The 19,005-nt window shown below is 36.7% G+C and overlaps 2 protein-coding genes across 4 annotated transcripts in view; one reads left to right on the forward strand and one right to left on the reverse strand.

Annotated features, from left to right (window-relative positions):
* The first annotated feature begins 363 nt into the window (after nt 1-363).
* Nucleotides 364-1,472, forward strand: LOC123715347 (transmembrane protein 223). Its single transcript, XM_045670318.1, has 2 exons — nt 364-841; nt 1,098-1,472. The coding sequence occupies exons 1-2, from the start codon at nt 460-462 to the stop codon at nt 1,388-1,390; spliced, it is 675 nt and encodes a 224-aa protein (XP_045526274.1). The 5' UTR covers nt 364-459; the 3' UTR covers nt 1,391-1,472.
* A 3,152-nt stretch (nt 1,473-4,624) lies between these two features.
* Nucleotides 4,625-19,005, reverse strand: part of LOC123714867 (probable E3 ubiquitin-protein ligase RNF144A) — a 92,679-nt gene continuing 78,298 nt past the window's right edge. For all 3 annotated transcript variants that reach the window (XM_045669487.1, XM_045669486.1, XM_045669488.1), the window contains 5 exons: nt 14,467-14,597; nt 8,122-8,322; nt 7,872-7,961; nt 7,513-7,607; nt 4,625-6,840 (listed from right to left, as the gene is read on the reverse strand). In XM_045669487.1, coding sequence (XP_045525443.1) covers nt 6,738-6,840; nt 7,513-7,607; nt 7,872-7,961; nt 8,122-8,322; nt 14,467-14,597 — 620 coding nt within the window. In that variant the 3' untranslated portion in view covers nt 4,625-6,737. The remainder of the gene's footprint in view (nt 6,841-7,512; nt 7,608-7,871; nt 7,962-8,121; nt 8,323-14,466; nt 14,598-19,005) is intronic.

Raw genomic sequence — 19,005 nt, forward strand, 5'->3', positions numbered from 1 at the left:
GCTACCGACCACCGATCGCTAGTGACCTATTTTAAAATCCTAACATGTAGGTGCATGAATCTGGCAAGAGCAGTGGGGAAGACTACTAGAAACTTTTCCAGTAGAGGACGCAGTTTGTTTGTTTCATTCAGTTGTATTAGACAGTCTGCAGAAATTTACGGTCATAAGTTTGTTATTGTTATGTCAGTAGTGAGTAGTGTGTCAGTAGCATATCTTTTTCAGTTTTCTTCGTCTTTGTGTAGAATGCTTAACAGAAGTCTGAGGTTCACTCGCTTCGGTTTGCCCTTCTAGTCTGTGGACTTCATCTATAGAGACAGACTTCTGATCTTTAAGAATAAATATAATTTTCGCTAGTCTGTATGCTGCTATATGTTTTAAATTTTTAGATAGAGGTTATGTGTAGAATTTATAATTTAAAATTTTAATTTAAAATATACTCTAAAGAAGTAATCGATTAAGATGTTTTTACCATTTTCTCTTTCAATATTAAAACGAACAGCGTTTTTCCTTCGACATTCTCCCCAATATTACATACATAAAATGAATGCTCAGAGATTTACTTCCACTGTTAATAAACCGATACATGATGTAAATACCAATGTAACAAAGGATGTAATTTTATTTAAATACGAAAACCCAAAGTATTTTAGGTATATGAATATATTCGCTGTTGTGCAATACATGTTTTGGAGCTATTTAGGAGTGTTTGCCTTAAAGAATTTGAGAGATGCTCCTGTGGACTCATCAATAATGAATGATGAACAAACTCCATGGTTTAGGAAAATCAATCTAGGTGAAAATAAGTATAAGAATACTTTAGGAGCTATAGCTCTTCTTGTCGGTAGGTTATTATATATATATATATATGTTTTAAATCACTGTTATGTTATAATTTTAAGTAGCTACTGTTGCAGTAAAATGTAAACTCAGCTTTTTATTGCTTTAGCATTTTTATGATTTATATTCCAGTCTGATTTCTGCATATTAAATCAAATTTTACCTGATTTTTTTCTTTTGGATGTTGATGTATGTACAAGGCACTATATTTATTTATATTTTATTAACAATACAATATTATACTAAATATTTAATTGTAGGTACTGGCTCACTGGGGATGATATGGATGTTTACACTTAAATCAGTCCGATATCTAATTCTCAACAAAGGTGGAAGGCATCTTACTTTTGTAACTTACACACCTTTTGGAAAAAATAGAATTATGAAAGTTCCTATAGAGAATATATGTTGTAAAGAAGATAGGAAGTTTGCTAAAGTTCAACTTCCTCTAAAAGTTAAGAATCACTCTATGCATTATATGGTTGATATGCGGGGAGAATTCAAACAACCTTTGCTTTTTGATTCAACTGCTGGTCTCTCAAGAAAGTGGTAAAGTATCATATCATGTCCTTAGCTATTATCAGCTAGTAGCATTGAATTAGGTATAAATATGTAAATAAATGTTTTTATCTGTATACTGAGTGATACTTTAAACTAACAATTTATAGCTACAAGTTATCTAATTATTAATTGATGTTACCTCACAATTCTACATGCAGACATTCATGATGATATAAAGAAATTATGGCAGTTTACTATAAGCTTGAAGGTTTTTGAGTTTGTAGTTGTTTTCATATGTGTGTGTTTGTATCAATATTGAAGTTATCTAAAAGTATAAAATATTTTGATATGAAATCTTTTCTTTTATATTATTCATACTTACCATTAAAGGGAATGTACCATAAAACTTCATTTAGAGTCATCAAAAAGTTCTTTATTATATCTATCAACAGAAAGTTAATATTCTTTCAACAAAATAAAACTACATTTACAAATATTAATAACAAAAAATATCTTTTCTTTCATATATACAAAATAATGAGAAACTAAAAGGACCAAAGTGATTGAACTTAGGATTCCTAAAGGACTAAGATTAAATGCTTTACATATCTGTGTCCATACAAATTTCGACATAACACTATGATTTGTAGTCAACTGAGATGTAAAGCTATAAAAAATCAATATGGACGTAAACAAAGTCAATATTGAGAACTTAACTTAACCTTACATTTAAAACCTATAGACATTTCTGGATAATTCTACAAATGCTTCTCTAGCTTGCTACGACAAGCTTACGAGGGTCGTTTGTAATGACTAAGGGGTTAAAATTGTTATAAAAGTACCATTTTCAAATATACAATACAACTGACTTGTGGGTTACTATGAACATTAATAATGTATATCTTTATCACCAAGACTAAATGAAATGGCTATCAGTGTTTTATGATACAATTGTGCAACCATTATTAGTTTTGTTCCGTTTCTGCACATAAGAAACTACCCACATTCATACAGTTTATTTTATGATCTACCCTCCACTTTGTTCTCAAAATAAAAGATTTTGAATTTTGATCACAGAGTGAATCCATTACATCGAACCTCATATTAAGTACAATTATTATTTACATTAAGATATAAATATTAGATTTAAATATATTGTTAAGGCTCTTGAGAGCGCACACATGGAAAGCAGTGTGTTATAATGATTTTGATTTTTATTCAAGTGATTAGAAAAATAATGTGTAAATATTTGAATTGTTTCTCACTGCATTGCAGTTACACTTAACACACTTTAGGTTCGGTTTACAAAACATTTCTCCAACCTGAATTTGATCTCCAAAAACAATTACAAACATGTGTCTTACATTCTTTTATTCTTAAAAAAAACTAATGTCTATTTAATTTTGTAAGAATTTGTATGAAGCAACAGGGGCCATTCAATTATTGCGTAAGCACTATATAGGGGATTTGATTTTTTTATTTGGTGATTACATCAACAGTAAGTATTACACACATTGTCTATTCCTACAACAAAATTAATATGTTTATGTATTATTATTATTATTATTTTTGAGAGCTTTTCTTGCTTATTCTGACAAGAGTATGGGATGAGGATAAATTGCTTATTGCAGTAAATCTGCTTACGTGATAGTTGTACGGCCCCTTAACAATAAATAGAATTAAAGAAATGCATGATTTAGTTAACATAAATAACATTTTTAAACTGTGGATTCAATTTCACCTAGTTTTATACTTGAGTAGTCTTGTAAAACAAACCTAAGACATAATCAGTGATCAAAATAATTTTTTATCGCTTTAAATATATAGTATTTTGCTCATTGTAGAATAAATACTCTCATTAATCACACAATTACATTATTATTATTACAATAAAACTATTCTATGTACGCTAAGCGCATTTTGTATGGAAATATGGATAAATAAGTTTCATATATTAAAAACATTGAAAATTGTAAAATAGACTTTATAACAATCAAGAGACATGTGGTATAATTCTCCATGGTTTGTGAATTGTAGCAATGTCCTATTTACCAGCCAAAAGTAATACCCTGGATTCTGAAGAGTATTCAGAATTGTGATGGTGATGAATGGGTTTATACGGAATTTATTGTCTACTCCAATATAGCCGAAAATTTAGCATTTGAACCATATTATAAAGGACTGGGATATTATAGGTATATCAAGGTATCACTTAAGGCCAGAATAAATAAGTACGACACGAGATCAGGTAAGCAAAATTGTAATTTGGAGCCGTTCAAGTATTACGTAAGCTCTATAGGGCAGGGCTTTGATTTTATTTGATGATAACGTAATTATGCTTGAAAACTCAATGCATTTTCGTGTATTCCTACAAAAATTTAATACATTTATGTACCATTATATTTGAGAGCTTTGCTTACTCTTGCTGACAAGAGGGGGGGGGGGAGGATTAAATCTGCTTACGTAATTCTTGAACGGCCCCTTTTTAGTCCAATCGGTTTCCTCTTAGACAACTGTTACAATAATTACAATTAATTTAATTCGAATATATATATATATATATTGTATTTTTATTGACTCAATAAGAATTTGTTATCCGTAGTTTTACCCTCAAATAAAAGCACATCGCCGCAACTAATCCGGCCCGGTTGTTAAATTGATGAAGGACTCGTATCGGATATGTTTGTGGCACTCTATGAAAGTTGAAGTCAACACTCCAATTTGAGGAATATTCCAACAGAACTACTCAGTCTCATTTTACTAAATCAGTCAAATAATAATAAAAAAAACTACGAATAAATTACTAGTGAAATTCGTCAAACACGCAAGGTCACATGATCATACATTACCCGCAAGTGATTAGGCGTAGTGGCCCAATATTTTTTTTATTAATAACTCGTACATTAAATGAAAAATTATAGGGGATGCAACAGGCGGTCTTATCGCTAACAAGCGATCTTTTCAGGCAACCCTGGTAAGGAAAATAATATAAATATTAAGGGTAAAGTCATTAGTTGCGCAGAAGTTTTTAAAATATAACTTAGGACATATTTACATTTAATTTAAGTACTCGTGTAAACCATAGACAATGTAAGATTTCTTAGTAAATATGCGCGAACATTACCGCATGAGGGAGCGTTCCAGTATAACGTCACGCAATTTTTGAAAATTCTCAAACCCCCCCCCCCCATGAAAGGCGTCGTAACGTCTCTGTATCCAATAGTAAAACGTTTCGTGACCACCTCCAGTGACTCTTTAAAACTCTAAAACTTACCATTATGTGGTGTAATGTACTGGAAAGTAGGAAATAATATTAACAATAACGCGTAATTCAATCCCCGCCCCGCATCGTAAAGTTTTACACACCCAATTCGTTACGTAATACTTGAACGCTCCCTCACGTGACGTAATGACATTTGCAAAATTTTCATTTATGGAATTTCCTATTAAGTTTGTTATGGAAGAGCTGAGAAACCTGACAGGTATTTTTTACTTAAAAGGGTTCCCAAATCTTACAAATAATGAAATTTTGTCAGAAGAATGAACACTATATATTTAGGAAAGAGAACCGCCGTGTGATATTATGTTGCTTGAGACTTATTATATTGTATGTTGTGTTGACAACAATTACGTCAGAAATCATCTTGATGGAAAAGAAAAAAAAAATTAATTAGTACTGCCACGCCGGAGTCTGACAGCTGACGTATTATTTATGATTCCTAAAAACAATCTCTATTAGCAAATTCACTTACTTGAGTTTACGACCAAGTCTAATATCAACCTCAATGCTGTAATGATGACAAATTAGGAGTTTTAGGATTAAACACCTTGACTTAGAGGTTTTTATTAATTTCTAAATGCTGTGTTTTAATTTGGGGCCGGTGACCTTCCTATAGTTTCCCAAGAATTAATAAATGAAACACAATCAGTAATATTGGTAAACGGAAACCTCGAATTCAGCACATGTGATCCGGAAGCCCTATAAAAGAAGACGGGCGAAGTTCTAAAATATGCTGATCTAACAATTCCCAAATTATCGGTAATAAATTGGTCAATATGAAAATGTTTATGTTAAAGTCCGACAGTCGATTCCCAGCGAAATGATAACTACTACAAGTTGAATGAATTTGTTTATCATGCGGTAAAAAAACCAGATTTTGCCGATGTTACACTTGTCGTCTGTTTCTGTTTACAAATGGGACATAGGACAATCCATCATCTATCATAGATGAAGAGTTTGGTTATAAGTGCGTGAATAATAAACAAATATTTCGCTGGAAATCGAACCCCTATGCCATATCTATTAAATAAGATCTTTTGTACTAAGATAACGACAAAATGCCAGCGTCATGTTTCGATGACGTAATTATAGTTTGACACCTTGGGCAGTGTTGAGTTCACCGCATAAAGGTTAATATAACATTTTCAGTACAATACCCCCTTGAGGTGGCGCTAATAGCAAAACTTACCTTTTAAAAAAAAACAAAACAACGCGACAATTGTACACAGAATTAGTCAGTAAAAAATTTAACAAAAGTAATTTTAAAAATGAAACCCGAGTTGCAAACCTATCAATATTATATACAACTTATATACTTGATTCCTGAATGCGTGAGTATCTCAAAAACTACTTAACCGATTTTGACAAAACAGATTACTCCTAGAAGAAAATCCTTTTTTCTAAAGCCAAATATTACTTTATTTATCTGTTTTAACGGTCCCTCGATATTTTGCTTAGTAAAAGTTAACTTTCTTAACTTGAAAAAAATAGCAGGTTCAAATACCAGCTTTTCAAGTTTCTAAATGAAGTTTTGTTTCTTTTAAGGCTTAATTTTGCTACCATAACTTATTTTCTCAGGAATTTTATTTTTCAAGCTACCTTGCGTCTTAAATTATTTTTTTAAAATGCCTTTTTGATGATTCATCTAAATTAGATTTCGGATCTTACATAATCTACATACGTACAATTGTATGTCTAGTAATAAATTACATCTTTTACGGAGATCTTAAATACTCAATAAATAATTTTTACCATCGCATTTTCTCACACAATATCGACTGACTAAACACTTTCCAAAATATTTAAGCAATATTCATATTTAGCGACACTCCGATTTATCCCCGCTAGCGGCTACCCGCAATATCACGTGACAATAATAAATACAGTACTTCCCGAGATAAAAATAAAATATTGCAAATGATTTTTTTGCACAAAATATTTTGTTACGTAAATGCAGACTAAGCTATTTGATAAATGTACTGTATATACAATAAATATCTGTGTTTACAATAGCAGGGAAAAACCGCAGTCACACTAGAAACAAATTTAACCGCAGTTGCTTGTACTGGTCTTTTAAAGTGAGGGTAGTTTAAAAAAAATAATAATTCGTTTAAAACCGTCATTCGGCGAGATACCGCGTCCTGTCTTCTTCTTCTCGGCCCGGACTGATGCTTTCGATTTCGTCCACCTCTTCTAAGTTCTTTGTGTTTGGATTGCATAATCTGAAATGATTAAATGAATGTTATCAATGGCTTATATTAGTTTATCTCTATATAAGGATAAATTACGGTTTAAGAATAAATTTATTTCTCATAAGAATTGCATAGATAATTCGCTTATTGAGAAACTATATATAAAACTAAGATTAATAATTAGGCCGCACAGATGTAGGTATATAAAATAACAAAAACAACAACAAATATGTGGGTAGACATAATAAACTCGATCAATCAAATTAGCTAATAGAACATACATTCGAACTGAGTAAAGATCATCAAACAATTTCTTTAAATGTATATTATTACTAAATTCGTTTAATAATCTTTCTAAATATATATTCGTCATTTAATTTCTAAACGGCTGGACTAATTTTGATGAAATTTGTTGTGTTGTGGATTCGAGAATGGTTTATACGTAAGAAACTTCACAGGACAACGTCTGTCATGTCCGTTAGTGTATTATAAGTATATTAATTTGAAAATTATGTATCTTCGATTACAATCAATTACAATTACAACTGGCAGTAAATGTCTTTTTTTTTCTATACATTTTTTAATTTATATGAAATGGCTTGGTATGTCAAAAACATACATACGTAAGTAATGATGCGTAAATCCGGGATTTCTCATGATGTTTCCTTTACGTACGAGCGTCTGGTAATTTAAAGACCTTACCTGCATTTGCAGCAAACAATGCACGGCGCAGCCAGCAACAGCAACGGACTAGCAACCAGCAACAGCAAACCGAATCCAGCAAATATACCCACTACCTGTAATCGAAGTCAAAATAATCAGTATGAGACGTAACATATGCATAAAGGTCCCGAGTTTGATTACCGGCGAAGTTTTTTTACTAAACATGGTCATCTCAGGAACCTTTGGATAGCTTTTTTTTTAAAGATTGGACTTACTGGTAGAAGGCTCGCCTGATGTTAAGTGATACCGCCCATAGATAATCTCAATGCCAGAGAGCTCGCGAGTGCGATGCCGGCCTTTCATCAAATTTAACCCATTTACCCATTTTGGTATATTACCTGAGCGCGATGCCACAAAACGGATGCGCGAGAGTGGCCCAGTTTGTTTTTACACGGCCCTTTGTCATAGTGGCGCAGGAGGAAATCGTCCTGAAAACACAAAATTGTACCAATATAGACTTAAAATATATTTATAATAAAATAAACTCGTATATTTGTTTGCAAAATACCTTTTATCAAAATTTAAATTTCATGTTTAAAAAAAAATTGCTTTATTATTTCTCTTAATGTATCGAGAAAATACACTTACATCTAACGAGGCCAGGCAATACCAGCAAAAGACATGTTTGCATCTCTTGCACATCATTTGGGCACAGCCTTCGTCCTTTTCGATGGGCACTCGGCACATAGGGCAGAGTTTTATCAATTCAGAGTCAGCAAGTAAGGGTGCACCGGCGCCTCCCATTGATGAAGACGCAGCCGCCGCTTCACAGGTAATTCCACCATGCCACTAAAAATGTATATGATAAAAATGAGGGCGATCTTTGACGAGACAAACTAAATGTTTCGTAAATTCTAAAAAAAATATTGAATAAGATATTGGAAGGCCTAACATTGTTCCTCAGAATACTATCAGACATTTAATCAAGCCGATTTGAACACACGCTTAAACGTACACACACAAATACATATGTACGAGCACCATACACACATTCTCTCCGAGTAAAGAGCATAAAAACTGTACACCGGGTATAGACAGAGGTATTAATCAATTATAAACACTATGAAAAATTTCAAAACGCATCGCTAGACAAATGAATAGATATATTTTCTTCTAAAGACATATTTGAAATTACGTAGTTTTGTCATGAGACCTGAGGCAACCGAGCAGACCACTTTGAATAAAGCGATAGCCGCCGCCCATGGACACCTGCAACACCGGGAGCTAGGTGTGTTGCCGACCTTTCATGGTACCCTCTTTTCTTACCCTAAGTCGTTTCGGTTCGGAAATACCTCTACTGGTTTCCAGAGAGATGAAGCCTTTTTTGGTTATTAATTTAAAAACCATATGCAATTTTATATGTAGGAGCCAAAGTTCTAACTGGTCTTCAGTTGGTGACATTGGAGACATTACTAGAGGCTGGCCGTCAGTGTTGTGAAGCGTGTCTTGTCCTGCCAGATACAGCAACAATTCCGCAGTCTCAATGACCGCCCACTCCCTAACGTTACGAAGCCATAATTTTTTCCGTCTACTAACATGGATGGATAACCCTGGATGTTTTCCATTACGTATATAATAAATTGAAGGAGGTGGTAGCTATCATGGCCCACCACGTGGCTCATGTACGCAAATTACCGTTTTTTAATTACTGCAACTTTTTTCTAGCACTCGTTAATTGTTCTACGCCCTCAAAGTACCCGTTAATAAACTACATTCAACGCATAGAAGGAATTACAAAACTTTAAGCTCATTAAAATCCAGACAGCCCTGTAATTGTCCGCCATAATAGCCTTATATTTCACATATAATTATTTCTCGGAAATGCGTTGTAGACACATATAATAATTTCCATCTTAGCAGTTATAGCAACACAACGTGAGTAATGTAACCTAACATTAGTTAACATTTAAAAGCGTAAACAAAATGTAAACAATCATTGCACTTGTATTGACGTGTGGCTTATGAACCCTTAGATAAGCCAAGTTAGTTTTTGAACCCAACCCCTAATTTTATGTACGTCATAAACTCATATTTTAAACGATTAATGTCAGTTGTTACTTGTTAACCAGCTTCAAACGTATCTACAAAAACCGCCACCGATCTTATATTTTCTTACATCGCTTCCATCGCTTACATCGTTCATAAATTATTCGATTTGCATTGCAATGTATAGATACATTATTCTAACAGCGTCTATTCATCTAGAGCAAGATTAACTCTATAATTGCTTTATTATTATATAATTGATATAAATTATCTCTACGTATAATTGTTTGTCATGAATCATCAATGTACTGCTTTAGAATAGTGTTGGCCCCCTAAACCCCCTAGTTTCAGTTAACGACTCTCATTCCAGAGGCCATAGGATCGTTCCCGGTTGTGCACTAATGGACTTTCTTTATATGTGTGTATTTAACACTTCGTCGTACGGTGAACGAGAACATCGTGAAGAAACCGGCATGCCCTAGACACAAAAAGTCGACGGCGTGTGTCAGGAGGCTGTTATTAACGCAGTTATTTCGGTGCGCTACCACTATGTGGAATAAGGTACCCACTGAAGTATTAATGTTATACAATACATTTAACAATACAAGTAATACGAGACCAATTAATAAAAATAAATAATGTTCATTCATGTTCGTTAAAACAATTTTATCGACGCATCAATTAACATTCCATTACAGCCTGTAATTAAAGGCGTCTTCTGCATCATTTGCAGAGGTAATACAATTAAGTCCATAGTTAATTAGGTTATACATAATCTAATATTCTCTTTCCATGTCTAGGTTTCATCTACGTACGAAATTACTTTAAAAGATTAGGATTAAAGCCTTCTTCTTCAGTATCACTCTTCATTTCTGAAAGTCGTGTTAGTGGTACCGCACAACTTTCTCCACTCTCCCCGGTCTTCGGCAAGCCTCTACGCCAGAGTGATGGACCGTAATGGCTATTACTTCTCTATCTGTCCAGCGAGTAGGGTGATGTGCCTCAAGGTCTGATGCCCTCCGTTCTGTCGAAATACTATTTTTTACTTGTAACCGTTTAAGTAACTGTAACTGTTTTACTGTAACTTGGACACGTTTATTTCCTTCGCTGCCCAGGTAATTCTTAGCATCCACCTCCAACACCATTTTTCTCCTTTCAGTCCGTATTGACCAGGATTAAGCGCTACAAAGGAAAATGGGAAGGTCCAGAGTCTCAACCAATTAATTCTTTGTTTTCATTGTAATGTTCCTTCCATAAACACAACAGTTTTATAATTGCGTTTTTAGTCATCTGGGTTCTTCTTCGGATTTCGTTTTCGCTTCCTCCTTAACACCAAAAGGGTCTTATTGATACTTAATTCCTAAAGCGTGTATTCGTACATTGCTAGAAATATATGAGAGCAATGTGGCGATACTTTTGGCGACCATATTTTTCGACCTCTTTAACTTTAATCGTTATATTGCAGTCAATTTCAATAAAACCCTATGGAATTTTACACTTAAACCTTCCACAGGAATCACACTATATTTTGGTGAAAAACAGTGCAGTATTTCGACAACAGTTAGTAGTTTTAGAGCTGAAAAGTTTTAATTAAAAGCTATAGTACAATGTTACCTTAACCTTTCAAAAATTCTTAGGCCCCTGAACTTGGTACAGTAATAATCTTTAATATTAAAATTTAAATGATAGGAAGATATCACTAAGAAATTGTTAACGAAACACAGTAAGTAAACGTGGACCATGTTAGGAACCACAGCTCTAGTATGCTTTTGACAAAATATTAAAACTAACACAGATAAGGTACGCGCAAAATCTTTTCACACATATTTTACACAGAGCGTTAGATACTGACAAACTTCTAGTACAGGTTGCGGTGTCGTATATAAACAAGTGACGATCACTATTTACTTGAAAAATAATTGAATATGACTGACGAAATTCTGTTTCGTGTAGCTTTTACTTATTCCTGAAATTAGGTTATTGAAATCTCACTACAGCTGTGGGCTGGCGTTGCGCCAGATCTCAAGGTCGGGGCGACTTCCGAAAATAAAACTTGCTTTCTAAGGTTGTCTTAGGCCTGGCAATAAATCACCTCTATTTAATTAAAGCCGACAAGACACTATGTATGTGTATGCACAAAGATAATGCCTATAAAACATTGTTACGATGAGTTGACTGTAATGTTTCTCGATTGTTCCAAAAGTTAAAGACGTTTTCAGCGAGCTGAAACGTTTCTGACCGTTCCTGGAGGGTCAATCACATATTAGAAAATTGTAATTTGCATAATTTTATACTCGTTTTTAGGGGTTGAATTTTTTTTTTAGACCAAGTGTAGTCGAGTGGTACAGTTTTCGGGAAAACCCGTTTTTAGGCGTTTTCAGGACTGATAAAGGAATACTCTAGAATGAACTTTCTAGGTGTGAAATAAGGAGAGGGACGATCGGAACCTTCTCGAAGCCAGACTGAACATTCTAGAACGCCGTACGACAAGGACGGAGCAATGTGCAAAAGAGATAAAGAGTACGTAGGTTCTAGAATTGTGCGTGAAGGGTAGGAAGGACGACAACCGCTATCCTGCCTAGAAAGTTCTCGAACATCGTTCAAGATTATTCTATTATTTAGTGTAATGTGGTATAAAATGAAGTAAGCATTATTTTCAGTATCTATAGATATAATTCAATTCCAAACAATCGAAAAAATGATGATTTTTGATTTACAATCGCAATCAGTTTGATAAGGCAAAGTAATCTTATTTTTATAGCTTCTTTCATTCGATATTTAATTTAATTCAAATCTCGTTTGCACTGAATGAATTCTCTGGACTATCTTTAGGTATTCATGTCGGTTTTTAGTACACGGGAAAAAAGTTCACATGATTATATGTGATATTGCCTATTAGGATTGTAAGTGTCATATCACTTACTTACTTACTAGTAGGCTCGCGAGTGCGTTGCCGCACTTTAAGAATTGGTACGCTCTTTTCATTGCAGGACCGTAAGTCAAATTGGCTCTGACTTCGACTGGCAGGTTTCACATAATAGTGAGCTGCAAGTGTCTTAGAAAGCGCTCAGTAGTGAAACAACAACGATAAAAAAAAATCTCTTCTTAACATTACTTAAAATAAAATGTCAACTTGCTGGTTATACGCACTGCACTTTTCCTGAGCAACAGAGCCTCCATTGTAGATAAAAATCGCCAAGTAAAGAACAAAATAAAAAATGGCAAACGGCCCTTTCTCCGCTGCAGGCTCTTGAGAACAATAGTGCTGCATCGGCTTGGCACTGTGCCTTACACTTAGCTCGAGTAAGTAATGTGCAAGGTTATCCTCTCAAGCCTGTCGCGGTTCTGCGGCACTTTGGCGGAAAATTAAAAAGCCTCTACTCGTCTATTAGATTAACAACATTATTGTTCATAAAACAAAAAAAATCAAATCAAATAAATTCTGTCGAATTTAACAATGACCAAATTCCACACCGAGATTTACGAGTAGATCACAATAACACAGAGTTGGAGAAAAAAAAAGAAACTTAATGGTGGGTCTCACTGCTAATAGCAGTTACTTCTAGACTTCTTAAAAAAAGGAGAGACGTAGAACTTAAACTTCAAAAGTATAACCAAATTGTTTTATCGATATAATATGCTATAATCTGTGCTAGCCAGAGCATTCTACAATCGATCTTCGATTGACTTCAATATGATAAAGTAAACTAATGAAATATTTAAAATTAAAAGGCTTTGTATATAGCATGGAGTTGTTCCGCGCTTTATAATTAAAATAAACCACTCAAAGCGCTACAACCTTTTTAGTTCTGGCCCTCAGATTTATGTATCTGTTTCATGGTCATTTGTCAATCTAATAGGCAAATAGGTGATCTGCCTTCTGTGCCTGACAAACATCGCCTGTTTGGGTCTAAGGCACGCCGGTTTCCTCACGATGTTTTCCTTTACCGTTCGAGCGAATGTTAAAGGCGCACATAGAAACATCCATTCGTTCACAGCCTACGACCTACAACCTAAGAGAGCCAATGACGCTGAAGCAACCAGACCAAAACTGCTCTGCAATTACTGCTGCTAATTTGTAGACAAGTTAGTAGGCTCACTCAGTGTTTCATGACTTTAGGTTTGCTTCTATAATCGCTAGGTTAAAAGATAACAACATAATCTTTCAGCATTCAGTGAAATTCAGGTCCGAATATCCTATTTCCTAGAGAAAATAAGAAATGAAAGCATACAATTGTGTACACAGTGCAATTGTATGGAGAAAGCGATTATTTGCCATTTTCATCGTATTGTTATGTTAAACGCGTAATGACTGCGCCGGTGCATATTTCATAATTTCACCAGCTATTGTACTAAGGCTCATTACGTTCGTAGATGTATAAAACTAATCTATTTTAAAATATTCAAATAATTCACCAAACACAAATCAAACTCAAATAGTTACCAAAACAAAACGATATTAGGTATAAGGAATACGCGCAACAGACCTAATGAGAGTAATGGAAACGGAGTGTGCCGACCATAGGTACATGGAATTATACAAATTGAAAGTACCAAATGAACCAAAATGTAAATCTCAAACACTACGTTTATCTACAAAATATTGCAAGTCCCATACGGCATCACTCAGAAGCATAATCGAATTTTAAATTTATATAATCCACTTGACCAGTGCTGCGTAAAATTTAAATTTAAATATCGAACACATACACTATTTAAATTCTGAAAGTAGTACATACCTTGAGAAAACACTTTTTAAACGGATTGAAACTATGTATTATTATTATAAACTCACCATGCACGATGTAAAGCACGCGAAACGTCGGAAAAAAAATTAAATTTAAAGTTATGTAAATAATTATAAGTTAATAATATTAATACATAGCTTCAATCCGTTTAAAAAGTGTTTTCTTAATGTGTAAAAGCTATGTTAACAAAAGACAATACCTCCTGGTTGCACTGCGAGCAGAAGTCATGTTTGCAGTTGGGACAATGAGCTGGACTGGCTGCCCGCACCTGGACTATGGTGTCGCAGCCTGGCCGCGGGCAGAACGCACGCATCGCGTCCATTGCCACTTCTGAAAAAGATTAAAACATTGTCAATAGACAAGAACAATAATATTTATTTTTCAAACGTATTCAACTCTAAGTACACATACACAAACAATTATTGTGTAGCAAGCAATCCGTACTGGGCTTTACGTATATAGGTTTACTCTAAAGAGGTTCCAATGCATAGTGTATATAAAATTAAGTAAGGCTTGATTTTTAGCCCCTTGAAATTATATTGCGATTGTTTTCGAACCATGACGTCGAAAGCAACCACCGCCCTACATTACATATGAAAAACGAAGAACAGGACAGAAATAAAAATAAATAGGTGCTCCACAAGTTATGTAACCAAACATTAGTTAAGTTATATATTTTAGTTAATAATTAGAAGCGTAAACAAAATATAAACAATGATCGCACACTTCAGGCCAATATGTAAAGGCTTCAGAAAAAGAACACAAAGACAAAAAGAAGGTCGATGATTAAACAACAAATATAAGTTGGATTACATATTTTCGGAATTCAAAAACCCGGAAGTGAATTATCCTTACAATTATTGCTAAGCAAAACAAGTAATCACATCCGGCGCGGGAGCCAATGAACGGCCATGACTATCGATCTTGACTTTTGACTTTCACCTTTACGCAACTTCTTTCTTAATTAACTAAATAGTTTCCTGTAAGTCTAGAGAGGTCAATGGTTATAGCCTTGCTACGATTTCTTATTCTTATAGTTGAGTGCCAATTGTGCGATGCGAATTGAGAAACATAAAAATGAACTTTGCAATGTATATTTTATAGAAAAAAATCTATTTTATCGCCAGCAAAGCATCGCATGTGAAGACAGAATGAGACGCCACTACTTGCCGCGCATCACCACTTTATAGAACCAGCTGCTATACCAAGTATTTCCGAACCGTTACCATTTAGAAGACTTCGTGAGGGTAAAATCCAAGATGAGCTCATGGCGGATCTTGAAGCTACCCTAGCAACTGAACCCAACGACATCAGATTCCGGGGAAGAGCCCACTTCTCAGATGGTGTCCTCAAAACTTGGTGCGAGGATACCTACACGCTGGGATGGCTTACCGGAGCATGTGATGTCATCAATAATCCGATACCGGACACCAAACTGGTGGTACGGCCTCAGTCAGACATTCCGAAGAAGGTGCCGTGCTTACTGCATGTTCCAGGGTTCACTGGTAGCACGGAAACTTTACGGAAACTGATCACCAGGCAAAACCGCCACCTAAACATCAGATCTTGGACCCTGACTCACGAACGTAGAACACAGGACCCGACAGGCGTATCTTTGTTCCTTCGTGTTCCGGAATATGAGATCTCAAAGATCAAGGCTCACGAACGTCGCATCTACTATCTGATGGGGAACATCTATATCCGAATTCTGGAAAAGGATGAACCCTCAGTGGTAGCTGCCGCCACAGTAACTACTGCCAGTACATCGGGGACGGGATCCTCGGGGCCAAAGCCGCCCTCGTCAACGACGGAGATAGCCGCGGTTGCCGAGGTAAACGTCCCCATGGAGACAGCTCAACAACCACCCTCACCGGTGCAACTAACCTCGGATGACGAGTTCTTTCAGGAGACAGGGGGGAGTGAATTCAGCGACAGCTGTTTGCGCTCCTCCCCCTAACCGGACTGACCTTATCCAGACCAACCTCCAGCACGGCCAAACAGCGTCGGCTTCACTACGCAGACTGCTGGAGACCAACCCGAAGACCATTGCCGCGATCCAGGAGCCGTGGATCAGGAATGGCAAGGTATGCGGCCTGGGTAACACCGGTGGTAAACTTTTGCTGGATACCTCAGTAAGTAACCCAAGAACCTGCATTATCATACCTAAACATGTACCAGCATACCTAATTAACGAACTGTGTTCAAGGGACCTTACAACCATTAGGTTACCTAGGGACGCACATCCAGACATCGTCCTGGCGTCCGCCTACCTACCGGGTGACGAGGACGTGCCCACTCCAGAACTCGGCCTTCTGGCTGACTACTGTGAGAGGGAGAAACTGGAGCTTATAATCGCAGCAGACTCCAACGCGCACCACACGCTATGGGGTAATGCAAATACCAACGCTCGAGGTGAGAATATGCTTAACTTCATTCTTAGCAATAATCTTATCTTAGCAAACAGCGGCTCTGAACCAACCTTTATCAACGCACGCTCGCAAACCATAATCGATCTAACAATGGTGACCTCTGGTCTGTCAGATCACATACAGGATTGGCATGTCTCCAGAGAGCTATCATGCTCAGATCACAGGTGGATCCGCTTTACAATCAAAGGGGAGCTACCTAAACCACAACCACGACGCATACCTCGGAGAACTGATTCAGTAAAATTTTACAATATAATCGACTCAGAGGTAAGCAAACTAACAATACCAACCACCATTGATGTACAAGACATAGACAAACATGTAAATAACCTAACGTCCCTACTCCAGACCAGCTTTGAACGGTCGTGTCCCCTTACCATGCCTAGGTGGGGGAGTAGACATAACTGGTGGTGCCCCGAACTGGAGAGACACCGAAAGAAGGTCAGGAAGCTGTTCAATAGAGCAGGAAATACCCGTTTACCTGCCGACTGGGACAAGTACACAATCGCGAGAAGACGATTCAAAAAACTTTTACGCTCTAGGAAGCAAGAGTGCTGGAGACACTTCTGCACCAGCATTGAAAGCAACAACCAGGCAACCAGAGTGAAATCATGCCTCTCTAGTGAGCCTTATCACTCAATTGGTTGTCTTAAAAAACCTGATAAATCATTTACAAAAACCGATGCAGAAACATGTGAACTACTGATGGAAACACACTTTCCAGGCTGCATAATTGCCAACGACCAAGCATGGCAACCCTACTCAGAAAGTGCCACCACCGACTCAGACTGGAATGTAGCTCACAAAATAATCACAAATGAAAAAGTAACATGGGCAATCAACTCCTTCCTACCATTCAAAGCGGCTGGCCTGGATGGCATCTTCCCAGGCCTACTAAGATGGAGTAGAAACCTTTTGGTGGACTATCTTGTCTCAATCTTCCGAGCATGTATAGCCCACCGCTACATACCCTTGAAATGGAGGGAAGTGAAAATAATATTCATCCCAAAACCAGGCAGAGAGGACTATACCCAGGCAAAATCCTTCAGACCCATAAGCCTCACATCTTTCCTGTTAAAAACAATGGAGAGGCTTGGAGATCTGGAAATACGTAGCCAGGTATCGCTATCCAAATTCCTGCACCCAAATCAGCATGCCTACAGCCCAGGCAAGTCAACGGATTCATCACTCCACAACGTTGTGTCTCGCATTGGCGACTCCCTGAAGTTAAAACAGTCAACCCTTGGTGCATTTATTGACATCGAAGGCGCTTTTGACAAAACAAACTTCACGAGCATTACCAGAGCACTCGTTACATGTGGAGTATCATCAACCCTGATAGAGTGGATAAACAACATGCTAAAACAACGAGCTATACAGTTCACTGTTAATTCCACGACACGGGGCATTGTCAGCAGAGGCTGCCCGCAAGGTGGTGTCTTATCGCCGCTACTGTGGAACCTTGTAGTTAACGAGCTCATCACAGAACTCAACGCTGGCAACCTCTACACAGTGGGTTATGCGGACGACATAGCTATCTTGATATCGGGAAGCTTTGAAAGTACCCTATGCGATCTCATGGGAAGGGCTTTCAAAGTAATTGAGAGATGGTGCATCAAGCACGAGCTATCTGTCAACCCATCAAAAACAGAGCTAATACTCTTTACAAACCGGAGGGTTCTGGGACCACACAGGCTTCCAAAACTCTTCAACACACAACTCAAACTCAAAAATGAAATAAAGTACCTGGGTGTGATTCTGGACAGTAAACTGCTCTGGAACAAACACCTAGAACACAAACTGAGCAAAGCAACGATCGCCTTCTATCAATGCAAAAAGATGCTAGGCGTGAAATGGGGCTTATCGCCTAAAATAACATTATGGCTATACACTGCCATAATCAGGCCAATGCTGGCCTATGGAGCCCTGGTTTGGTGGCCAAGATCTGAACTTCAAATGGCGATCACGAAACTGGGACGCTTCCAAAGGCTTGCCTTGTCCGCTGCTAGCGGTTGTATGAGAACAACTCCGACCGCAGCAATGGAGATAGCCCTGCAAATCTTACCTCTAGACCTACACATACAGCAGGAGGCGGCACTTGCGGCCATCAGGCTTATGGTATTGGACCTATGGGGAAAAAACCACTATAGTTCACACACAGTGATTCTCAACAGGGCAATAGAGTACCAACCTCTTATAGCTGCGCCATGTGACAGAATCACAAATCAATTAATATTCAACAAGAAATATCTTATACAACTGAGAGAAGAGGAGCAAGATCAGTCGCCCCTGAATGAGCTACGTATATA

Source organism: Pieris brassicae, chromosome 10 (genome assembly GCF_905147105.1).
Source record: "Pieris brassicae chromosome 10, ilPieBrab1.1, whole genome shotgun sequence".
Taxonomy (NCBI): domain Eukaryota; kingdom Metazoa; phylum Arthropoda; class Insecta; order Lepidoptera; family Pieridae; genus Pieris; species Pieris brassicae.

Excerpts from the sequence above, each read along its gene's own strand:
- LOC123715347 (XM_045670318.1), top strand. The coding sequence starts at position 460 with ATGTTTTTACCATTTTCTCTTTCAATATTAAAACGAACAGCGTTTTTC. Across the intron at positions 842-1,097 it reads AGCTATAGCTCTTCTTGTCG|GTACTGGCTCACTGGGGATG; the intron begins GTAGGTTATTAT and ends ATTTAATTGTAG.